At 39.9% G+C, this 26,461-nt stretch overlaps 1 protein-coding gene across 11 annotated transcripts in view; it reads left to right on the forward strand.

Moving 5' to 3' along the window:
• esrrga (estrogen-related receptor gamma a) overlaps window positions 1-26,461 on the forward strand; it is a 110,991-nt gene that overhangs the window by 43,946 nt on the left and 40,584 nt on the right. For 4 of the 11 annotated variants that reach the window (XM_028401929.1, XM_028401932.1, XM_028401930.1 and 1 more), the window contains exons 1-3: window positions 4,956-5,304; window positions 14,142-14,300; window positions 24,596-25,020. In XM_028401929.1, the coding sequence (XP_028257730.1) occupies window positions 5,249-5,304; window positions 14,142-14,300; window positions 24,596-25,020 (640 nt within the window). In that variant the 5' untranslated portion in view covers window positions 4,956-5,248. Of the gene's footprint in view, window positions 1-1,014; window positions 1,136-4,955; window positions 5,309-14,141; window positions 14,301-24,595; window positions 25,021-26,461 lie in introns of those variants that run through there. The other 7 variants (XM_028401935.1, XM_028401938.1, XM_028401937.1 and 4 more) reach the window with 4 other exon arrangements.

The raw sequence follows: 26,461 nt of genomic DNA on the forward strand, positions 1-26,461 counted from the left end.
CGTGCTACCCCGAGTTTGTAAGCATGTGTGGACAAGAGAGTGAGTGTGTGTGTTAGGCCTTTTATATTTGCTGTCTTCATGCACACATCCACACAAATATGTGACATTGGTCTGTATACTGTAATGATGTACGTTTTGTCATCAGAAAGTGAATGTGAGATTCTGCTAGAACAAAGATGCTGAAGCTTTAAAGCTCTGTTTGTCTTTTTAAAGAACATACAATCAACCAAACGTACAAAGGAAACCACCTTGCCTTTTAAAAAATAACAGTTAGTGTGTCGACTGTGTCCACTGCATGGAATGCTTCCTCTCAGCAGAAGCTAAGCAGTCGAGAAGCATACAAACAACTATATGTGGTTTCTGCAGCTGTCCGTGTATCCGCAGGCGATCTCAGCCTTAATGTGCTTTATGCATGTGTGTGTTCTTAACTTCTCCTCCTCCTCCAAAGGTTACACAGACAGAGTTTGGTGACAGGTTTCAGAAAGCCTCCTAAACCCAGCAGATTTTCCCAGCAGCTGGTGCTCTCTCCTTGGCCTTAATCACCATCGCTGCCCCTTCCTTGTATCTTTCCACTGCCTTGGTGGGCAAATACGTGTCTGTACACACACAGACAGAATGATGTAGTTACCCAAGCAATGACTTTTGATTTAAAAAAAAAAAAACTTTCTTAGTTCTTTTAATCATTTGCTTGCACAGATTGTGGCCACACCAAATTTTTCACCTGTGCACCTGCTCAGTGAAATTTCATCACTTTACATACCATTCATTCATTTTTTTATTATAAGTAACCATTGACAATGTTGAATGTGACTATACCTAAACTAATACAGGGCATAAACATTTAGCTCTGGTCTGGCCAAACAAACTACCCAGCTTGGATTGCAGCTATAGCTTTTTTTAGGTCTATATCTGACTCTTTACTCCATGCTTTGAGATTATTGCTTTGCTTTGCTCTCTTTCTCATTCTCAGTCTCTACCTCAATCTCCCCCTTTTTCTCTCTTTGGGTTCTGTAGGTAGCCGGCTGGAGGAGGAGGCAGGGGGTCTGTGGTCAAATTGGCCGTTTCCACACTGTGTTCTGCTGTACCTGCTGACAGAGCTATCGGATAACTTGCTCCATCTCTCCTGTCCCTGCTGGTAATGTAACTATGTGTCTTGTGTGTGTCTGTTTGTGTGTACAGTGGTGCATCTGAGGATATTAGGTGCTTTAAAATAGTTTTTATTATTTATATTTTTACCGAGTTTGCTGTATGATATATTGTTATTTTGTATCCTTTATAGATACACACTCATAAGCATGCACACTTGCACACACAATTTATAAGTCTGTGCTGCAGCTGGTTGTAAAGCGGCCAGAGCCCATAGCTCCCTCTGTTGGCTGGTAGTGAAGTAGATGTCTTGTTCTCTTTCTCTACCTCCCTCACAAAAGCAGTATTGCGTGTTTTGTAACATTTCCAACTGGAATCTTCAGTTTTTGTTAAGCTTTGCCTTGTAGTCATAATTCTGACAATAAAACTTTAACTTTTCACTTAACTAGCAATAGTCACCATTAATAACAATTAGATATATTATATTTTATTTATTATAATCATTTTTATTGAATGTCAGATAAAAAAACAATTAAAACACCGAGTGAATACTACTTAATTATGAACACAAATGGCATGCTTCTGTTATTGAGCACAGAGCTTTGTTTGCAGTAGTTACAAGCAGTGTTTATGACTGGCACATATGCCTGGGGGTCAGCAGCCAAAGTGGCCGCTCCATGAGTTTGTTAAAGACTGATTTGACCAGCAGCAAAGGCATACACACACACAAACACACAGACACACACATTTTTCTGAATGAACTTGCTGTGGCCTATTGAGTGACGTGATTGATGTCAGTAGGAGTTGCAATGGATAATTCTTTCACTGATGTCAACAGGCTGCCACCACAGGGTCAAAGCTCACACACACACACACACACAATCACAGACAAAAGAGAAAAGTGAGTTGTCAGCAGTATTTTATATTGTAACTGAACTGAACACATGCATGCAATTATTTCTTATGATCACATTTTTTAATCGCAGAAATTTGGAATGAGTTGGTCAGTCTTGTGTTTATATTCTGTGTATATTGTTATCTCAAATCATGAAAATGTTATTGCCAGGGAGCCAACAAACACAAATATGTATTTCCTTGGATTTACTGTTTGAGCTTTGTGTTAAAAGTTCTGTGGTTTGTCCAGTGATAGAAGGAGGTGGCCTAAAGGGGTCACTGTCAACATACACACTGGGAGCCAATCAATATTCTATGGGGTGTGTTAGATGAGGGTCAGAGAGCGAAAAGAGGAGCCAGGCAGAAACAGAGGTTATTATAGGGTTTAACTAAAGAAAGAGAAAAGAGAATTTTTGGGATAGTACCTAAATCAAGCTTTAGAACCAGGTGGGCCTTGTGTGTGTGTGTGTGTGTGTGTGTGTGTGTGTGCGTATGTTGTTAAGCTACAAAAAGAACAGAGCTCTGCTTATGTTTTTGTGTGTCTGATATGACTTCAGTGCCCCACTATAACAGCCTTCCCTATTTACATGAAATATAAAGCTTTGTAAGAAAAACCCACACATGCACAGTGAAAACCTCATACTTAGATTTCTGCCTTTTCAACACGTTGCTACTTGTACTAAAACTGTCTTTCAGTGTCTTAACAAAATCTGCATAAATTACAGACTGTGGTAGAAAAGTGTCATTGAATATTTTAAGTAAAACGCCACAAAGAAATATGCCTCCATAAACACAATCAGTTCATTATTTCATTTATTTTTGTGTAAGTAAAATCACATATTTAATCAAAATAATTTTTTCCTGTGTTAAAGCTATGAATTCTTACAATCTGGATATTTTTCTCTCTTCTTTACGGTTATCATTTATATTTCAGTATCTTTATAAATTGATTTACCACAAACCAATTTCCATTTCCTATTATGTTAAGCTGCCTACATCTTGATCTTTCTGCACAGCTATAGAAATTAAGAATTGTGTATGTGTGTAGATGTATGTGTGTAAGTGTGTGTTTGCACATATGTGTGTTAGAGACAGAGGTTTTGGTAAAGGATTTGTCTGGCCAGTAGTGACGGCAGCATTGATTCACACTCATCTTTGTCAATGCTTATAAGCCTCTGGATACATCATAACTCTGTGTGTTTGCTTGTGTACGTGAACCTCACTGCATCTGTGTTTACATCTGTTTGCATTCATGTGCCTCTGAGCCGCTATACATATGTACAAGTGTGCATATGAGTGTGTGTGGTGTTCTGGATCCTGTTTTTGTTATCCATGTTGCTTCTACAATATTTCAATATTTTAAACATTATTCTGATTCTGAATATGCATATCACTTGAAAAACATTGAAGTGGGATGATCCTGTCTGTGCAGCTACTTCATGTTTGTCTCATAGGAAATTAATCAGGTTTTAGGTACATTACTGGATGGTACCATGATTAACAGGACCTATACTGAGTTCTACATGTAGCTACAGACAGCTTCCTCACTTTAGTGTTTAATAACATAATGCTGCTGTTAACTGGTGAAATGTGAACATCTCACCCTCTTTAATATTTGTTGCAGAAAAAATGCAGAAAAGAAGCTGTTACTGTTACACCCGGGCACGCGCACACACAAGCATACACATGTACATCAAAGCAGAGATTGGTTTCAGGAAATGTTTTATTATCTGTTCTCTTCCAAAGCTGCTAATCACAACCACTCTCTTTCATCTTTGCATCCCCCCTTTCCACCCCTCTGATTTCTTTCTCTCTATCTCCCTCTCTGCTCCACACTTCTCTCTTCCCCTCCATCCTGTGAGCAGGGGTACCAGAGTCTAGGAAAAGTCAAACAGAGACAGAAAACATTCTTAAAAGAAAGAGCGAGCCTATCATTGTGGCAAAGCAGTCTCTCTATTGGGTTTAGATTTTCTTTTTTTAAAGGGAAAGGCCCTTCCCTCTCCTTGCGTTGTCTTTTCTCTTGCCTCCCATCTCCCCCTTGCTCTGAGAGTGAGGAGTGGTTAGCTGTTTCTTCTGGAGAATCCCTCTCCGGCCCACATTCCAAGGCATTTGGAAATACTGGGAATACACAGCCTGCTGGTACAGAGATGGCAGGGAGCTTGACAAAACAGCAAGCAGCAGGGAAAACGTCACAATCATTCCCAAATCATTCCACAACAAAGGACAAGCACCCCGGCATTGCCATAATCTCGTATTTTACTGCTGGGCTGTGATGGGCTCTGCTGTGCTGTGTTTGTGTGTGTCTCACTGTGTCTGTGTGTTGTGTGTTTGCAGTGTGAAACATTATTCAAGATTAAGCTTTAGGGTCAAGCTTACACCTCTCCTTTGATCTAGCAATTCTCGGGATCTGATTAGGTCAGTTTGGTTATTTTAAGTCATATTTGTCAACCTGAAAGATGCTGTGTAGCACAAATGTTAATCTTTACATAGAAGGTTTTTGTTTTAAACATTCAAAGCAGGCTGTTGTGTCAGCATTGTTTTTAACTTTTGTGTGCAAAAGTAATTTCTCGTGTTGGTGACAGCAGTGGGATCAGTGGAGAGAGAACAGGTCAGAAAGATGGGTTGATAAAAACACAAAGAAAGAATTTAAGAGGGGAGGATTCAGGTTGTCTTAAATCTTTCCCTCACCTGTCTCTGCTCCCTCCTTTCCTTTTTCGCTCCTTTTCTCTTCCCCTATGTGCTCTTTGTCTGATCCCTCCCTCTCCACCTGCTCTTCTCCCTCTCTCTCACTCTCCCTCTCTGTATCCACCCCTTTCTCCACCCCTCCCTGCAGCCATTGGTCAAGCATGCACCAATCATAGCACAACTGAGACCTGAGGGACTGCATATGCAAAATGCTGCTTAATATTCATGAGCAGCTATCGGGGCTTTAAGTCGTTGATTAGGACAGCAGCACAGCTTTCCGTCCCAACTGCCTGACTGGCTGGCTGTGTGTGTGTCTATAGCCCCCTCTTCCTGGCTCTCACATACACACTGCTCACACACGCTCCCTCACATCTACGCACACTCGCAGAGCTGATCAGTGCAGGCAGCGCAGAGCCTGATAATTGTATTGCTCCCTCCAAGTGGAAAGAAGGACCGAGAGAGGAAGATCAGAGTAAGAAGAGGAGAAGAGAAAGGAGAGATATAAAAACTTTGATTTTTTCAAAAAACATTTTCTTGCTGTTTCCCTGGAGGAGGTTGAGTTGACAATGACCAGGTATCGCCGATGGATTCGGTAGGACACGCGTTATCCGAGTGTTTTTTAATGCACTCTGAACAAGAGTAGGTAAATTTTACCTTTTAATCTTTTACTCATCACTCAACTTGTCATTGCCATTGTCTTCCACTGTGAGTGACTGTGTGTGAGTGAGTGAGTGTTTGCATGTGTTTGTGTACTGGTATGCAGCGGAGGTGGCCGGCACTGTGTCAAGGTTGTTTCTGCTGTCAGGTAGCATGCTTTCACTGTCTGTGTGTGTTTGTGTGTGTATGTGTGTATGGCTGCAGTATCCGGACAGCAGCTCTTACTCAGTGGGTAGAGGAGCGGAATTTCTGTCCCTCCACTTGAAAAAGAGACATGCACACAAACACACCTGCACACACACAGACATAATAAGACAGTTTCTCCATCACTGTTTCAGTTTATAAGACATTGTTTTATTTAGAGTCAGATTCTTCTTGGGACCTAACAACAACTCAGTCAGGACATGTCTGCATGTTAGTGTGTCTGTGCTTGTGTTTAAGCTTGTGCACGTGTTTTTTAAGTGCATGTTTGTCCAAGATAACAGGCTGGGCAGCAGGACATTGAGGCTACAGGAATAAAGTGGAGAGATGGGAGGAGAAGGGCCCATAAGAGAAGAGGGAGGAGGAGAGGGGGGAGAGCTGCGCTCTTAAATGCCAGAGGAGGTAGAATTTCAGACGGGCAGCTCAGCGTGTGGCCCCGCACAGGAATTAGAGACAGTTACACACACACTCACACACACAAACAAGCGAGTGCTGCTGAGCTGCTCCTTTTGCCAATGCTTTGCTCTTTTAGGTTCACACTGTTAAAAATCCAGATCAACTGATTGGCAAAGCAGACAGCAGCATGATTGTGTGCATATTTATAGAAATTAAAAATAAACTAATTATGTATAGTTAGTCTAATTACCACCGCACAGTTTGTCTTTTCTTACACGTTCTGTAGTGATGTGTGATTGAGTGGACAGCACTCTCTTTACATGTAGGCAAGAACTCATTTCTGGTACTGTCAGATTTACATCAAGCCAGGATTTTATAGAAATCATATTTTTAGAAATAAAAATTTGAGTTCAGGTTATATTTGTTTTAAGCAATAATGACTTAAAGTAAATAATAAAATGAATGACACTGAATCAAAGCCTCAGTTTAAGTCTTTACGGAACAGAGCCAGAGGTGGAGAATCCAGTCAGAGCAGAAGCTGCTGCAGATGATATATCCTTTAACACCATCTTTTAAAGTTCTTTAAAGAAATTGACATTTTTTGTGTTTTTTGTGTTTGTGTTGTGTGTTTTTGTGCTTTGAACCAGTTTCGTCATTTGTGTGTGCGTGTGTTGGCCGATGAGGAATTTATACCACCTTGTAAACACAAAACTCTTTCATCATTTTTACAAACTCACATTTTAACTCAATTTATAATGTATTTGTTTAAGGCTTAATTTTTAACATATTATCAAGAATTACAAGTATCTGAAAGGACACACCTTTTCAGTGATTGTTTATTTATTTAAACAATCGGTAAAAATACAAACAGGTGTTTTAAATCATTATTTGAACATTGGTGCAGTGGGATAAATCAAGTTTTTAGAGAGTCTGAGATTTTTATGAGAAGGAACCTTTAACATCTTATTGAGCATGTTGATTCATTTTGGTAAATAAAATGACTTAAATGTCCAGATTAAAGTGTGAATTTAGTCTACGTTAGATTGCAAGGTTTCGACCCTGCACACTGTATAGGTGTGAAATGTCTGTGTTGGTCTTTTCACTGCAGCACAGTATGGTGTATTTTAAGAACGTATAATAGCACGTTTAAAAGTCTGTTTTTACTTTTAAATTATATGAGAAAAGAAAGACTTTTGACCAGATTTAGTCTATAATGCAGAAGGGCATGAAGAGAAGCAGCATTAAGAAATAAAGCACACATACACTCATCAAAAAACACTCTTTCATGCCAGACACTCAGCAGTGGAAAGTGCCTGCTTCACCTGTGTGTGTTTCAACGAGTGTGTTTAAGCTGTTACCACTGGGATATTTTAGCGAACCCTCTGGTCCAGTCATCTGTCTGTCCGCTCCTTCATCTGTCCATCCATTTGTCAATTCATCAGTCTATCCACCGTTCTCTTACCTCTGCTCAAGCTTTGCCTCCTTTGCTCTCAGGCACTGCTTTCCTATACTAATTAAAATATTAGGGATAATGATGATCATACTGATAATAATAACAACAAGTACCGCTTAAGCTGTTAACATAATTGCATTCCCCTCATGCCACCATATACATAACATTTGCATATCATTAAAATACATTTCCGACAGTGACTTTAGTGAATTTGGTGTTTTTTCAGTCAGTGGGTGTGAGGGAGACGGACGGGTGAGAAATGCACTGCGGCCGTGCAGATCAATGAGGCAAAGGTTTGCAGTGCGATGATGAAGAAAAACACAAGGCTGCATAAGTGATTTCATTCAGAATTCATTTAAATGCAATTTATCTAGATTTAGTTTTTTAACTATACGAATGCAAATAAATTATGTGTTTAACTCCAATATTCTGTTTCTTCAATCAAAAGATCATTTTGGTGCATGTTTAAGATTACATTGTGTGTGTGTGTGTGTGTGTGTGTGTGTGTGTGTGTGTGTGTAGGCAAACATTTTAAAATTAAACTAAATTTACACACATCCAATAATTTTTTTTTCATATTTCAGATCATTTTTATTTGGTATTTGAAGATATTTAATGATAAATCTTAAACCAAATATATCGCTCATTTTCACTCTGGAACTTGTGTGCTGAATGTTGTTTATGTTAAAACAAACCTTAACCATAAAGATGTCATAACGGCAAGTGTTTCATTTGTCTTTTCCTTGTCACACAGCTTACTATTGAACTGAAATCAGATTAAAGAAAATCTTACAAATTTAGGAAAAACATGAAGGCCCACCTTTGTGCTGACACTTTTAGCAGGAAATCCTGTGACTGAATAGATGCTTTTCTTTTTTAAAACCATGAAAAGATCAAAATTAATAATTAATGACAATAAATGTAAAATAGAGCATGCATTCAAGTTAGAACATAAAGCATTTAGGATATTTGTTTGGCCTTTTTCTTTTTGCCAGTCTCTTGTGCACTTCATTTTTTTCAGGCCATGAGGGAGAGAAAGCAGTAGAGAGAGAGAAAGAGGTAAAGCTGACTGGTGGGAGGGACAGGGGGGACCAAAGAGAGATTGCGTAAATTAAAATCCTTTTAATCTCCTTATAAAATCATTTACTTAATTCATCTGTCAAAGCATGTCAATATGTGCTGCGCTGATTTGCTGGCTGTGCGTGTGTGTGTGTGTGTGTGCGCGCACGCATTTGCATCTGTTTGTTGTCATGCATGGGTTCGTGCCAACCTGCTCACATTTTGTGTGTGTGACCTATTGACGGTCTGTGTAAGGAAGTGTTCTTCTTTTTTGTGCGTCTTTTCATCAGTCTGTCTGTCCCTATGGAATTTATTTCCTTTCTGCATTGTATAAGCCTTAACACACACACACATACACACTCCTGCTTACGGCAGCCTCTCTCTCATGTGAAGGGTCCAAACATTCCAGTGGTAATTTAGTCCCGTAAAGAGAGAGAGAGATGCAATGAGAGAGACAGAGCGAGAGGTGGCAAGGAAGGGAGGGGGTTTGCTTTTGTCTGACACCAGCACTCAGGAGGTCCGCTGGACACACGTGTATGCATGGACGCACACACATGCACTAACACACACACACACGCTCACATGCATAGCAATAGGGACTTCCTCTCGAGCATTTGCAGAATAAAAAGTAAACCAAAGTGTGTCAAAAAGCCAATTTTTACACAGGTAGAGGTTTTCAAAACACACCGACTCACACACATTTACACGTTTATACACAAAGCCACAGAGGGATGACAGAGCAAAATGGGATGATCCTTGATGATGTGAATTTCTCTGATTTATGTCCAATCCATCAGTGGTTGTGTGTGTGAGAGAGTATGTCACGGGTCAGCGCTGGCCTTTATGTGTTGAAAGAGCAGTAAGGGAGACTGTACCAGCTGTGACACACACACTCACTGCAATTAGCCATTACACCACATTGACGGTGGAGCTGTGTGCGTGTGTGATTGAATGCCAAAGTGGTGATTGAAAGAAGTGAGAGAGTGATATATAGGGAGAGGCAATGTCGCTCATCTCTACTCATCTTTTCTCCATCCCCCCATCCCACTCTCCCGGCGCTCATTCACTCATTCCCCGTGTTCCGTCATCCATACATCTCCGTCATCCATACATCAAAGTGTGCATTCAATTATTATTACTATTATCTCAATCTATCAAATCATTTATAGTTCGTCTAAGAATTACTTCTCTTACTGCTGCTTATGGTGCAGAATCATGAGAGCCTACTTTTAGGAAATGTTTTAGAGAGATGCAGGAGTTTTTGTCCGCAGTGCAAATTTGTATGTCTGCTTTTGGGTCTGTTTGGTTTTACAGATTGGTTTTGTCTTAGTGATATGTACACCTATTATTATATATACAACTATTGTTTCTGCAGTTCTGTCTGATCTAAAGCGCAGCTTTAGATCATCTGTGTGAGTGTGTCTGTGCGCGTGCCCGTCGTGTTGTGCTCAAGGCTTCTAATGCTGCTTCTCACTTCTAATGGGAGGAGACAGCAGAGACCGGGCCACAATAGAACAGATTTAGATGGAGAGGTGCTGTGTGTGTGTCTGTGTGTGCGCGCACACAGCGCAAGTTAAAGAGGATCGAGAGAATGATGCAGGTTCAAATGCCTTGTCTGTCTTTTGCACTTTTTCTGTTGTGTTGTCCGTGGGGAAAGCCCTAACGATTGGCTGGCTGGGTAGTTCGCTCCCTCTACACGTCCAGGCCGAGAGTATGATTAAATTGTCATTGTTTCGGCAACATGTAAGGGAGTTCAAAGAGACAAAAAAGAGGAAGGAAATAGTAGAACAGGAAAGGGATTGCTACTAAGGGAGCGAGAAGGAAATGAATGACCATGCCACCTTCCGACTGACAGTGAAATATTCCTCCTCTCATCCTCCCATCATGCTTCATGTGTGTGCCTGATGGGGAGAGAATGACAGGCCAGCCCACCACACAACCTCTTCTCTTTCTAGACTTCTTTAATTTTTTTCTTTTGTGTGTATGTAGGCATCTCTCTTGAATTAATAAAATTCAAGAAATCAACTTTATGAAACCTCACAAATACACTCTCTTACAAGTACATCTGTGAAGAGTATATCTTCTCTGATCCAGAGAATTCAGCAACATTTGGCAAGGCTTTCTTGGTCAAGCCATCAATGCAGTGCTCATAGAGGTTTTTGAATGTTTCTCCTTACTAACCCTAAGCTTTAATTGATATTAGTTACTTACATAAATGAACATATTTATATACATATAAAATGTCCAAGGCACGCCAGTGTTTGCGGTCCATGGTGTTTTTGCAGAAAAGCAAATGTTGCTGCTTGTTTCCCCCTCAGTCACATGTTCGCATGTATTCACTTTGCACATGGGTTTCATTGGACCCTAACGAAGCATCAGTGACTTGAACCTTGGGTCTGTTCTACTAACGGTATTTACACAGCTATGCAAGCTCTGCGCTTCCATTTTCCATATATATATTTTCCATATTTCCAAAGAAATATTCATATGATAGGATGTAAAGTAATATTTTTATCTTTAACTTACTGTAATCTATGCAAAATACAGCAGCATCAATAGGACATATTTGCAATACTTGTAATTTGATATAGAATTCACTAAATAAAAGTAGTTGTCAATGTATATAAATTCATTAAACATAATTATTATTTACTGAACACTTCTTGCCTTAAGGAGGTTTGTTCCTATGTGCAGCTGATCCACTTTTTTTCCACATCCACAGAACCACATTCCCTTTATCCTCGTCTTCCACGACCATTCACCCCCACAATAGCACATGCTCGCACGCATACACATACACATTCACACGCACGCCCACACACACACACACACACACACACACACACTCTCCTCCCTCTCCACACGCCCCTCCCTTGTGGAGCTGTCACCTTTCTGCACCCGCTCAGTCCCTATTAAGGCCGACAGCCCATCTGCCGCCTGCCCCGCTAACAGCTCCCGTCGCTAACGCTAACATGCACACACATCCACATCCACACAGACACACACAGGGCTGCATCCAACCCCACCTGCCCTGATGCACGTGCGGACGCACACAAAGCAACATATTGTCACACATTTGTATATAATTGTTCATCCACACAGTATAGGTGATTACCTAATGATCATTTTAATGTCTCTCTCTCTCTCACACACACACACACACACACTAACACTGAATGAAGAAAGTTAGTTCTTCAGTCTTTTTAGGGCAGCCTAATAATGAGAATAAATAGTGATTATTGAGAAAAAAGGGAAATTTGAGAGAATCAAGGATTACAGAAGTTAATTTTTATGTCAAAGAGCGTGTGTATCTAAGGCATGATTGTTCCTTTTAACCACAATCCTGCAAAAATAGGGACATAATGTTAGTTTTGTTTTATTTTGGTTACCTGTCAGTGTTTATACAGGTAACCAACTGGTTTTTAAAATAAGGTTTATCTGTATTTATGGATGCATCTTGCATGTGTGAATCAAACACATTACACTGCCCTAACTAGAGGGGTAATTACAAAGGGCAGTTGTGTGTGTGTGTGTGTTGTGGCATTTGCTCTCTTCAGGGATAGGTGCGTTTTGCATTAGCAAGAATGGCAACTGTCTCATCAATCATTGCATCACCATGTCACACACATAAACCGATGCTCATGCATGTGCGTACACACACACAGTGTTGTGGTCATTTTGCTCACAGATGGGCCAGCAACACATGAGCGAGTCACTGAGCAACATAGAAACCCATGATCTTTCTACTTTTATACCCACGAACACACCACCACGCATTTGGTGTGTGCTGGTGCTACTTACATCTACTCACATGTAGGGACAGCAGCCCATAGGGTAACACTTTTCAGTTTCGTAAGCTGAAAAATGTTTTAAATTATGAATGTATTTTACATCCTTTTTTCAATTTCAAGATTCTGCTTAGTCTTATTTTAACCTTCAGTGGCAGTGACCCCTTTAGCTAAAAATAATGAAATGATGATGAATTTCAGGACTTTTCTTCCATACGTTTACATGACGTCTTTTTTTCGTTGTCTGTAATCATCTCTCTGTCTGATATGTGTTCTTTTGCAGGGATTTACAGATAATTTACAGCTTGTGTGTGACTAGGAAGGCAGGGAAAGGGGATTTAAGCTATAATGTCACATGCACATGGTACTGGATGTACCTTAGTCTGGTGTGACACCAGGACACTCCCCAATAAAAAACGCCAGTATTAAGTGTTGCCTGTCTATATAGCATTGTGACACCACAACCAAAGCCAATAAGTGTCTGAAGCAGCAGCAGCAGAAAGATATCGATTCCTCCTATTCACCAGAGTGGAACTAAAACCTACATATTACACACCCTGGCCCTCCACCTCTCACTGAGCCAAGCCAGCCTTGTGGATGGATGGAGGGATGGCTGTCAGACAAGTCATTGGTCTGTCTACCTGCCTGTCTACCTCGCTCTCACACTGGGACAACATATACACACACACACACGCACAGAGATGAATGTCTGTGTGTTGATTGTTTGTGTGGTAAACGTGTCTATCAGTTTGTGACACATACCAACATCCTTCTCTGTTTACTGATACACAGTATTGGAGGAAACGCACACAAGGAATGTGGTAATGATAGGAAAATTCCAGTGAAACTAAAACAAAGATTAAAAAGAAGAAATATGACCATTTTTTGTTGCTTGTTCCAATGCATGCCCTATTGTGCATGAAACGTTTAGTCGGTTGGAACTGAGAAGAATTATGTCTTAATTTATAGAATTGCTTCACAATATTTCAATTCCAAAAATCTTTTTTTAAAGAACAGGCAGGAAAATTAATTATAATGTATTAGTCATTATTGAAATAAATAATGCTCACAATGCATAGGGATGCCCTGAGCACCACCACCAGCATCTTCTCTGCATGTTCCATTGTTTTGAAAGAATCAGTTGTGTTCTGACATCCCGTCCCCGCTCTGAATTGGTTTCTATATTTTGACCGCCAGTAGTAAAGTGCTTCTCTTCCCACAAGCCCCGCTCCATCCTCCCCTGATATCTCTGTTTAAATGTAGGGCACTCAGACAAATTTATTACTAGCCCCTGCCTTCTCTCCTCTGCTTTGACGTCAGTTATAAGTAGTGTCCTTCTTTTTTCTCCATGTTATTTTTTTTTTATTCAATGGATAATTTTGATTCTGTTGCCTGCGGTGACCTTATCACCCCAGCGACAGCGCTTCCCCTGACGACAGCGGTTGGGTTTGATTGAAGGATAGCAGTCCCTCCTCTGGTGCTTTTACTTTTATATTCCCTCAGTCTGAAAGCTTTGCTGGGGTTGAAACTTGTAAAACCCCTCTAACATTAAACAGCTGGAATGTGCTTCAGTTAGCAATACTGACACTGATGCATGTGCTCACAGGAAAATGTATCTTGTATTGATCAAAATATGATAAACTCTTTCCAAGACAGAAAATTTGAAGTTATGACCCATTCCTCCTTCTGTGGTGCTATCAGACTTTGGCACGATATTGATTGTCTGAGTTTTTTTTTGCTATTTTTAGTTTTTCATGTTTGTTTTGATTGAATAAAAGATTTCAACAACAACTTTTTTACTCATTTCTTATTACTTGATAGTAAAATCGATACTTTCTAAGACATTAGGGACCATTAGCATATTTAAATTTGTCAGTTTGACTGGCTGTATTTTCACTGCCATGCTTCCTGCTCTCCCACAGAATGAACTTATCGAAGGGGCCATTGGTGAACAGCAGCAGTGAAGATAACTCCAAGTCAACTTATAGTAAATGCGGCGCTGGCGCCTGGAGGATGCACCAGAGCTACGATCCACTGGAGGCCAACCACATGAGAGACGCACATGCCCTCTACAACCCCAGGTAAGAACGAGAACATGCAAAAAGAGAGAAAAAGAGACAATGTAAGCATGTGACGTAAAAGGAGAGAGAGAAACTATGAATCTGTTAGGTTCAGTTTTACACAAAAGTCGCACTTGACCTCTATAAACCTCAAATGAAAGAGAAAGAAAAGGCAAGCACATTGAGGCATCAAAAGGCAGTGTTTTTTAGTGCTCACCGTGAGGGGTAACATTTCTCCATGATCTCTTTAAATGTGAGGAGGGAGATTTTATGTGTGTTTTTATCTCCTAAATTGGGATAATGACATCACTCCACTTTTTGTTAGATCAGACTTGACATGCTTGCTATAACTTCTGTATGTGCAAAAGTTAACCCACCTTCTATGGGTTCCTGCCGACATGAATTCCCAGTGTGTGTCTTTTATCAGTTATTGCTGATAATCACTCGGTCTCATTCTGAAAATTGTCTTGTGTATTGTGTGCAGAAAAGCTTCATTTTGTACCCCTGTTTATTTCTACTTTACTTTTGCTGCAATTTTATGGTGCAAATAGAGTATCACAAGTGCACCGCAGAGGCTTTAAATGATCTCACTTGGCTGAAGAACAATTATTCCCCATGCCATCTGCATGTGTGTAATAACTAAAAGTAAGAAGAGTTTTAACAAAGTGAAAATTTTCCTCAGAAAGTCTCAGTGGCCATGTGTTTTAGGGGCATGTTTTACAAAGGTGTGCCTAGATCCAATTTTAGAACATAAACTGTAAATACGCACCTTGTTTCATGTTAAAACAATGACAATGCATGAAGCATAAAATACAAACACACACTCTCTCTTTAGACTTGAACCTTTTTGGTTCTTTCCTAGTTCAACGTTTTAACAATAATCAAAGTTTCTCTGAATAACGACGTGCACTGTTTGCAAAACTATGTGTAGACTTACGACTTCATGCCTTATGCAAATAAGTATGAGCGTGCTTACTATTCTGTACTTAAACAGTATTTTCTGACCTGAAATATTTGCGATCTCTTCTTTTATCAGAGATCATGTTTTAACATTCTGGTTTATGTGGCTTAAGGTCCGCTGTCATATATTATGTAAATATTGTTGTTGTTGTTGTATTATAGCATAGCCTATTAAAGCACTATTGATTAGGGCATTGTTAGGCTGTTGCAAAGCCCTTAAATTTTAAGTGTGTGTGTGTGTGTGTGTGTGTGTGTGTGCATGTTCCTGTGTGCACTGTAGACTGGGAAGTCTTAGTCCAATAGGATTTTAGGGTTAGTCTGGGTCAAGCCAATTAGAGGTCTGGCAAGCCATTCTCACGCAGACCCTCAGCCAATCACCAAGAGGAGTGTTAGTAGCACAATGTGAGAGTGTGTGTGTGAGTGTGTGTTGGCAAACAGTAAAGTTTGGTGATGAGAGGTGTAAAGGTTTGCCAGAGGCTAGGGAGTCACGCCATGGCTTGAAGTCACACACTATAGACAGACACACATTCTGAAGTAGGTAGCATTGTTTCTCCTCTATGTTGGTTTAATAAAAGCTGAACTTTTAATTATGGATTTAGCTTCCAAAATTGCACCATTATTCAAATATGTTCTATCAAAGTGTCTTTGTAAACAAGTAAATATTGGCTAATTTAGCCATCATACATTTAAGTATTTACACTGCGTTTCTTTTTATGACAAAGCCATACGACTTAAACCTTAACAAAACAAAATATTTTTTTTCCGTCCAATGTCTCTACCTTAAGACACACCTGCATTTTTTCTCATATACACGCACTAGGAACATTTCACAACAAAGTCCTGCAGCAAAAGATCAAATGAACACTTCCTCTGGGAATCTGACCTCCAACTGTGTTGATAGGATTTGGTCACGATTTATATAAACACACACACACACACACACGCACACTCTCTCTCTCTCACACACACACTGTCTCTGTCTCTATCTCTAACTTAAAATACTAAAAATATTTAATTGTAATTAAATAGTTGAATTTCTAACCACAGATATAAAGTTTTAAAAATGTATACATAACTTTATGTACATTTTTATTTTACCATTATGAATATGTTCATGTCAGTCATGCCATCCTTTAAAAACTTTACCTCTTTTAAATCAAACAACAAAAAAGCTTCTGTTTCCTTTGTTGAGCTTTTTTCTCAAATCAGAACTTTCCTGCACTGTAAAGAAAATCCTAATGTGTTTTTGGAGATCTGCCGTTTTCATTGGACAGCAACAATATTATTCCTCTTTTTATTTAGGCCATCAAACCATGGGAATGTGATTAATGTCAGGCAGCTAGGGTACGCTTCAATACACACACACACACACACTTTGCTGTAAACTGAGCCCAATGTAATCATAATGATAAAGCAGATTGCCTTAACACACAGATGGGCCTCCCAACAGCTCTCTGTGTGTGCGTGTATGTGTGTGTGCATGTGTGTGTGGACAACGCTGATTGGATTGCAGATTTATAGAAGAGGATTACTGCAGAAGCAGAGAGGGAGAGAGAGAGAGAGAGAGAGAGAGAGAGAGAGAGGGTTTCAGACACTCACCTCTCATTAACTTCCACCCCCTTCACCTCAACTTGCCTTATTCTCAATCATGGACAAATACACACACACATAAACATACACAATTAGCATCGCATGTAAATGCAACTCTATCTCCTGTTAATGTGATGTCATTTGATGCTTTAAACAATTTTTTATATAAAAATACTAAATTAGCTTTTAAGTCTAAATAATAATAATAATTTGTAATACATGAAGAGTTTTATAAAAGTTTAAGAAGAATTTTGAATTTAATAATGCAAGCTCAATCATTTTTTTATTCTTAGCCACTTTTTATTGTTTATTATTGTCATGCAACCAACCATTGTGCACAAATGCCACTGGCTTAAAGCTTCATTTATGCTTTCGAAAGACATACCAGCATTGTGTCACTTGTTTCCTATGGTGCATGCTGGCTCACCTGTTTACACAGTGGACAATTAGGTGCTGTTACTTAGATGCCAACTCAGAAGCAACAACCAAAAAACCCAAAATACACTGCAATTCCTCCAGTTCCTTTACCACAGGACAACAAGGCCCATATTTGTTTTTAAACACAGGCTAGTTTTCTGATTTACTGCAAGAGAAGGGAAAAGGACAGGAAGGTAAAAAAATGTTAATGATGTGTCCAAATACATAAAATCAAATTAAGACACTGATAAAACTGAGCATGTATTTGAAAAATGGAACGACTTACAGAGACAGACAGACAGACAGGAAGAAGCAGGCAAAGACAGACAGAGAGACAGAGATGGACAGAGACAGTGGGCACTCCAGCAAACCTGATTATGACTGGATGTGAATTAGATTCCCTAACAGATGGTCCAGGAGCGAGGCTGTAAGGTGCATCAGCCAGCAGTGAGGGGCGGGAGAGGGGGAGGGGGATTGAGCGCGAGAAAGAGAGGGAAGATCAGGCGAGGAGGCTGAGGAGATGAGTGTCAACAGCAGCTTGTGGCAGGCCCAAATGTGCAAGTGTAAATGTGTTTGTATTGGGAGATGGGCTCTACTTTGACATTATTATTAAGATATGGGGTGTCAATTTTATTACACATTTATCCTTCAATCGAGGCAATCTAGGACCTGGCGGAATCTACTTATGATTATTTATTTTAGCATGTATTAGTAATATTCATATGAGGTTAAATAGTTTGTCCTGTTTTGTTATTGTGTTTTCACAAATCTTGAAACGTAATCATTGGCTGACACCAGTTTAGGATGAATTTCTTCCATTTTTACCATTGCTGTGCATTATTGTACATACTCTTGCTCTGCTTGGCTCGCTCTCCCTGTGATGGATAGGTGTAAATCATCACAATCCTGTAGTGACAGCCCAATTTCCCCAAATCTGATCTGCTTAAAGAATGCAGCTTTGACGCTCTACTCACTTGTGTCTCCTCTCCTCTCCACTCCTCTGCCTTCCTTACCTTCTTTTATTATTTTTTTCTCTTTATTCCACTTTTCCCACTGATATTTCCACAGTGTGTCAATTTACTTTATACATGCGCACTCTCTCTTCCTTTTTCTGTTTCCACTTCTTTGCAGCTTTACACTCTTTTCCCATTTCCTTCTTGTCTCTTTCTCTCTTTCTCTCCTCCCTTCACTCTGCCTCCTGTGTCACATTTGAAAGCCCTGTCATATTTACTAGAGTGGAAATCCTCTTTCACCATCTGCTTAATAAAATGTGCTTTTAATCCGATGGGGGTTATTTTGTTTTTTTAAAAACACTTTTTTTTATTATATTTCTCTGCAATTTCATACGCCACCTTGCCCAGGTCTCTGTCTCTGAGCTGAAGAGCTCTGTGTACACCTCACTGTACAGAAGTGTGTGTGTGTGTATGAGTGTGTGTGAATGTAAGCGACAGCAGCAAGTGTCACTAAGTGTTTGGAAGGGCTGTTGCACACCTAATGCTAAGCGATAACACTGCTAATCCACACATACACACGCACACATAGAAAGGAAGAGGAACACTAACCTTGATCAATGACCTTTCTTTTATAAAGAAGTCAGTCTGCAATTTATATCTTGTATTTCCCTGTCCGAACAACTCACACCAACATCAAGTAAAAGAGTTGTGTGAATATGTAGTAAGTTGCATTGCATTTGTAGATATCATTATCACATTTCGTTATCACATTTCAGTGAAAAAAATTACTAAATTGCCACATGCTGTATCTTCCATAAAAAGGTTTACCTAACAAAAGGATGCATTCAGTAATTTATTGATTTCCGCTCTTCAGCCTTTTCAGTAAACAGCTGAAGGTCACTACAAGTACATGGTATGCAATTTAACAATAAAACTGAAATACAAATATAATTTGCAGTCAGATTTTTGTTTTTTAACATACTTGTTAACAACGTGTTGCACATGAGCCGCTGTAAAGATCTGAAGCACTGTTCTTACAGTAGAGAACCACCCTTACAAATACAATGACACACAGCAGATAAAGGAGAGAAGGAGAGTCAGAGAGAGAGAGAGGTGAGAGAGAGAGAGAGAGACATGGTGACAAAGATAGTGCCTGGCAGCAACACACTTATCAGCTACTGCTCTGCAAGAAAATGACCTAAATCATCAAGATTCCCATCTGACACACAAGCTCGCAGAGGGTTGCACTGCCTTACATTTCTGCCCCCGAACATGCTCCCCCCTCTTCATATCTTTTCATTTAAACACCTATGACTCTAAGTTCCTTCTAATTTTGGGATAGTAGAAGCAGACAGAACCTGTGGTAAATTAAGACATATCACCAGACTCCACATGGTGTTCCTCAACAGTCTTGCAGTTTAAAACGCAGATAATTCTTAATAGTGTTTGGCTGCCACTTCACTGCATGTGCTGCCTTCCACTGTTTATCCATTCACATCTACAATGTGTAAGTGTAAACTTTAAAACTGTCCCTGATACACAAACAGTGTTAGACTCACCAACAAGTCTCTGCAAATCTTAACTTTCTTTCACTTTTGTGTGTGTGTGTTTGAACATATGTAGATAGTGTATCTGTGTTTGTTGCATAAACATTTATACCTAGAAGCACTCAATGCGTCTTAACTCTCTCTCACACACACACTCAGGAATATAGACACACGCACATTTCCTCTCCTCTGGCAGTCTTTACAGCCCAACAGCCCATTGGGCAGAATGTGTTTTAACCATTATCACATTGATTGTATGTAATCAGGGGTTTATTCTGCAGCCAATGAAGTGAATTACAGGTTTCCTGCCCGACTAACACTGTAACAATTGATCTGCTCCCTGGTGTGTGTGTGTGTGTGTGTGTGTGTGTGTGCATGTTTGAGTGGGGTGTAAGATAGTGTGTGTGACGGGAGGTGGATGTACCAGCAAGAGAGAGAAGCAATGATAGAGGGTGTTTGTGTAAGAGAAGTTGAAACAACAGACACCAGAGAGAGAGAGAGATTGAGACCCGAAGAGTGCAGAAAAGAGAGGGCGCGAGAGAGCCCGGCAGGAGGGAGAGTTGTTCAGATTGACTGTCGCTGCTGGAGTTTTTATTTTTTATTTTATTCATTTTTGTCCCTGAAAACAACTATAATCATTGACACACTGTGATTCTGTGGCGCTAAACCATTTAGATAAACCCACACAAACACTGACATTTCATTTTTTTTCCTCCTGAGCTCCGTTTCTCTGCTCTGTACAATCACAATTCAATATGAAAACTCAGGTTCAATTAATATTTATGCCAAAATTGCACAGGACAGGAATGAATGTGTGTCCTTGCTATAATAGTAAAACAATAGAACTGGTTCCAGGCAGCTTTTGGTTGGATCTGAGCGGCTAACAAGTCAAGCTTTACCTGTGTTGACTACTGTATGAAGCTAACAAGCTGACAAGCACTTCAACAACCCTCCACAGATAAAATAGAGAGAGAACTAGAGCAAAGAAAAGAAAACAAACAGAGGAGTGTGTGGGCTGAGAAAGCAATTCAGTTTATTGATGAAATCATTCTATCCATTTGACTATGAAAATGTAAATGCATTATGGTCCCATTCCCCTTCTCACTCAGTTCTTTTTTTCAATGTATTTTCTTTTATGTCTTCCATCCTTCCTTTACTTTCTCTCCCTCCCAAAGCATTGCCGTATCATCTAGATAGAATTGTGTAAGGTTTTCTCCCCCTTTTTTTCTTTTTGCTTATTGGACTGTGTGTTCTTATCAGCATTGAGAGCACAATGCTTGGTGTGATGGAAAGGTATTAGCCAACCCGTGGTAGCTACATTGTCAGCACTTCTGCATTCTCTGTCTCTGTTGCTACTTCCCTGTGTTTCCTCTCCACTCTTCTTCTTCACGTTGCTGCGTTTTTTACTTAATTTTGTTAAGACTAAATATAAGCCCTAAATTCTCGCTGTCTCTTTCTCCCTCCCTCCCCCTCTTTCTTAAACCAGAGGGGGTTAGTGGTGGTAGGAAGAGTATGGAGTTATTTGAGGATTGGTTTGTGTTTATGGCTGCCATCTAGCGAGGTAGTTGTACAAAAATAGTATATAATAAAAGACTGCAAGCGTGCACAGACTGAAGAAGCACACACCAAACGGCACAGACACAGTGAGGCACAGAGTAGTTGCTCTAATACGATGATTGTATGTTTGTCCCTGCCAGTTGTCAGGCCACTGCATCAGCCTCCCGCTCTAATGACAGCTTGTCATATAAAAGTGGCCCACCTTCCTTCAAAACACATGGGAACAAAGCTTCTCTTTTTGCTTTGTTTCTCTTTTTGTTTCTTTCATAGACTTTGCTCTCTTCCTTCTGTTGATCTCTTCCTCTACGTATTTGTCTTTCATGAGACATTGTGCTTCTTGTTTCAAGAAGTGAGAAATGAAAAAGAGAAATGGGAATGCAGAGGAAGACACAATGACTTGGAAATGGAGAAAAATCTGTGTCGTGTGCGTATGTGTTAGTGTTATGAGACGTAAGTAAACAGACTGGCTGAATACTGTATGTCAGCAGGAACTCCATTTTTTTTTTTACTTTGAAGGTTATGTCACAAACACCGCAATTTTATCTTGGGCTCTAATCCCTTAATATAAATCGCACTGAATTTACTGTCACTACCTAATTTAAATATTGTGCGGTGCATTCAATTGTTCTCCCTGAAAATTTCACAAAATGTATCTCACAAGTCAACAAAAGTAAATTTTAATCAGTTTTTAAATAGAAGATTTAGAAGATTTGAGGACAAAGAAGTCATACATATTGTTTTACTTGCCGTTTAGAGAACAAAGATCAGTGTATTTCCCAATTACTGTTAAACAAAATCTCTTAACAGTGTTACACTAAGCTGCTCTGTCTTTGAAGCACAAACTGTAGAAGATGGCATGAAGGAAATGAAATGCAAAACCCCCTTTCTGTAACAGAATCAAGTAAAACAGCTAATGCTAAAATCTGATTATTGCTCTTCTTTGTGTTTTACTGTAATCATCTTTTAACACGCTGCTCACATCCTTGAGCCTCTTGTGAATATACAATAATACATTTATGGATTTTTCCACTTCTTTAAACAAATTTCTTTAAATACCTAAAACATAAAGAATTTCAAATTGAGAGCCAACCCTTTCCTTTTCTCTTTATACTCATCTGAAGAGCAGACAGGCACAATAAGACTGCTCTTTCAGCACTGAGCCATCGCTACATAGCACCATAATTATACTGATAACATACATACATAAATGCATTCAACCTCTCGCTCGGCACAGCGCACTGGCTGTGATTTCTTAATCTTCTTTCCTCTACTCCTATCCTCTGCACGCATGTCTTCTTTTTTATTCTTTTTATTCCTCCCCCTTCGACTGCCATTATTTTTCATTTATAAGCAGAGTGAAGGAGAGAGAGAGCACAGAGGAAGAATGTGAGACAGGGAGGAAAAGACATGATAGAGGAAAAGAGAAGAAGAAGAAGAGACTGGGAATGGGGAATGGAAAGATAGATATGAATTTGAGAGAGAAGGAAAAAAGTGGCTGAGATCTTTTGGCACTTAAACTCTTTCACTTAATGGTACTCAGAGGGATTGACGGTCGAAAGGAGGGGGCACAAAAGAGCATAAAGAGTGAAAAAGGAGAGATTAAATCATCACCATCACATCATCTTCTTAAATGGTCTACTCTCTTTTTCTGTCACCACTGTGTTTTCCCTCCCACTGTTAGAACACAGACAACCCTGTGTGATCTCTTTCCTTCCCCTTACTCTTTCCCACATTTACCATATTTCTTTCTTGCCTACTCTCCCTCCCTTTTTCTCCCTTCTTCTCTTATGGTGTGCCTCCATTAATTATCTCGATCCCTTTTACCTTCCATCCTCACAGTGTCCCTCTCAGTCCAAACTACAGACCCACCTCAGCATCAGATAAATGGATTTATAGACATTGGTGAATACCACAAAGCCACGATTAATGGAGTCACTGAATTAGAAGAACCTGCCGTGAGGGGAGGCAAGAAGGTGGAAGAATTAAAATATATGATGAAAAGGTTGAAAAGGTCCAAGGTATTTGACATCATAAATGTCATGTCACTTCAATACATGAAAGAAAAAAATCTCAAAAAGCATAGCATTTTGGAGAGGAAAGGGACAGCTTTGTCTGCACATTAAAAACCAAGCAATCAGATTTGAATTTGCTGTTTGTCAGTTTGCTCCTCATTCTCTCTTTCTGTCTGTCTCTTGTATAGACTGTGTGCCTGTCTGTATCTATTCTTAATTCCCTCACCCATACAGCTCTCCATTCTCCGTCAAGGCGCTGGCTGTGTTTTATGGGTCCCTGTAGAACGGGGATCTTTTACAGGCCGACTGGACTTTAGAAGCCCCTCGTTTAGCAGCATCCTGCCTTAATTAAAAACCCCTTTTGTGCTTTCTGCCTTCAACAATGAAAAGAGAGAGAGGGGAGGGAGGCAGGGTTAGAGGGACAGAGAGTAGTAATGCGTAGAGGAAAAGAAAGAGAGAGTGGGCAGAGGTAGAGAAGGAAAAGAGAAGGAGATGGCAGTGAAAAGGCAGTGATAGGGAGACAGGCAGATAGATAGTAAGTAGACAAAGGGAAGGATGGAGAGATATGGACAGAGAGAAGATAGCTGTTAATTACAACTGCCATTAACAAGACACCAGTCAGCCACCTTAGGGAGAGAAAGAAGAAAAAGAAAAAGAAGAGGCAGGGAGAAAGGAGGGGAAGCAGAATAGAGCAAGAGAACAAGAAATGAAGAGAAACACTTTGCCACTGATTACTTTTTTTTGTTTTTTATTGCATGGCTCTCATTAACTTCTTACTCTGCATCTGTCAGAGTGCTTGAATATGGCCATGTATGAAACTGTGTCTGTGTGTATGGGCTGTCTTTGGGATGATTGAGCAGCAGAGGGGCTGCTTACTGATTACCTTCATGTAGAACAAGCTGCTATTGACTGGAGAGTGACGGATGACCTCGGCCCCCGAGCATGTGAATGTGTTTGTGACTGTGTGGTACCATGAATGCCTTTCTGCCTCTCTTACACATAGTTCCTCTAATATATGCATTTTCTCGTTCTTGTTTTTAAGGCCCTTCATTCTATTTCTCATACATACAACTTCCACAGCCCTTTAAAAATACCATAGAAAGTTACAGTAAGGTTAATATGTGATTGTGAACAATTACTATCATGAAATACTCCTTCAGCTTCTCTTTTTCTAAATGTCTTCTTGTTCCTACTTTTCTATATAAATGTATCAGATTTAGCTTTTCTTCTAATGCTTTTTTCTTCTTTTTTTCTTCCATTTGTCTTTCTTACCCCTTCAGGCTTCTCTGCAGAATGTCCAGTAAGGAGCGCCACCTTGAATCCAATTGTCCGTCCTCTTATATAAAGACTGAGCCGTCTAGTCCTGCCTCCCTGACTGACAGTCTAAACCACCACTCCCCTGGTGGCTCGAGTGACGCCTCAGGCTCATATTCGTCCACGATGAACGGCCACCCCAATGGTTTAGACTCCCCAAGCCTTTATGGCTCCAACGCAGGGACCCTGGGGCCTGCTGGTGGCCCCGGATCAAAGCGTTACGAGGACTGTTCATCAACTATTGGGGAAGATTCACAGATTAAGTGCGAGTACATGTTGAATTCAATGCCCAAGAGGTTGTGTCTGGTGTGTGGGGACATCGCGTCAGGGTACCACTATGGAGTGGCATCTTGTGAGGCCTGCAAGGCCTTTTTCAAACGCACCATCCAAGGTTGGCTTCCATTTTGACTTCACTTTTTATTGTTATCCTTTCTATAATGTGTCGTGCTCTGAAAGGTCCCCCTTCACAGGTTCAGAACAAACCTTTGAGGGATGTTTCAGATGTTTGTGTTTTGCTCCAACACTGTTTTTAGTAGGTCAGTTTCACCTGTACCATCAATATTAGAAAATAGAGCCTGATAACTGTTAACTCATTCTTCATTATAAAGATGATGCACATTACAGGCTGGACTGTGGGGAGCACAGGTACTCTTTCACATATTAAGCTAAATAGCCCCTCAAAACATCTCTCAGTAAAACCCCTATACACATATTACCTAAATCTGTTATAATAAATAAATATTTAAATATATTTATTTTAAATGAAATGAATAGACACATCAAAATGCACTCTTTCACACATGCACATAGACCTGAGCTAAATCCAGGACATATGATGAAAGCCCCAGGCCAGATGTAAACCCAGATTTTTGTAAGGGGCATGTCTCCTCCACTGTCTCCTAAGTGAGCCACCAGGACACTGGCGTCTATTTTTTCCTCTCTCCTTCAACAATTCTCTGTCCACCAGGCAAGCGCACACTCTCATATAGACATCTAGTCAGCCAACCCTCAGACACCACCCCCACTTTCACCCTCAACCTTGACCTCTTCTTCATCAACAGCAAAGCATAATTTCCTGGTAATGTTTGCATTCCCAAATCTATCTGCTTATTTTTCACAGGAATAGTGTTAGCTTTAAGCCTGTTGTCTAGGAGATAACATATTGTCAAAGGAAGGTCAGGGGTTGGGTCCTAAGGTTAGGAGTTCAGGCTATGGGGTAGAAGAGAGAAGGGATAGAACAATAATCCACATGATGAGAAGAGTGCCAAGAATTAGGCTCAGTAATCCTTTGCTCATCTCTTGTTAGACCTAGAAAGTAGTCCAGGAAGTGCACAGGTATTTGCACTATGCTTTACAGATTGTGCAGGTATTCAATTAATACTCAAGCTTAATCACCATTACATCCTTCATTTACCCTTGTAGACACAGTATAGGTCAGTCTGACAGGCAGTTTGCATTAAAGCATGTCAGCTAAACAGCCTTTTGTCCATTAATCCACACAGATCAGAAACTAGGGTTCAAATCTTTTACATTATGTGGAATATCAATGTGTATGTAATTTCACAAATGTAGCACAAAATGTACAGCTGGTGATTATAGCAGCTTTTATAAAAAAGGTCATGTGACCTTACAACAAAGTAACACTAAGGATAAAAGACAAATAATTCCAATGAAAGCACAAAAAACCAACAGTGTGCTAATCTGTCTCTCAGTGTTTTTTTTTTATTATTTTATTCTGTCTGCAGCGATGAGCCACATCATCAACACATTAAGAGAACAGTTCACTTCATCTTTAGATAAATAATAACAGGAAACGTTCTGATGACACTATA

The sequence above is a fragment of the Parambassis ranga genome, chromosome 3, assembly GCF_900634625.1.
Source record: "Parambassis ranga chromosome 3, fParRan2.1, whole genome shotgun sequence".
In the NCBI taxonomy this organism is placed as follows: Eukaryota; Metazoa; Chordata; class Actinopteri; family Ambassidae; genus Parambassis; species Parambassis ranga.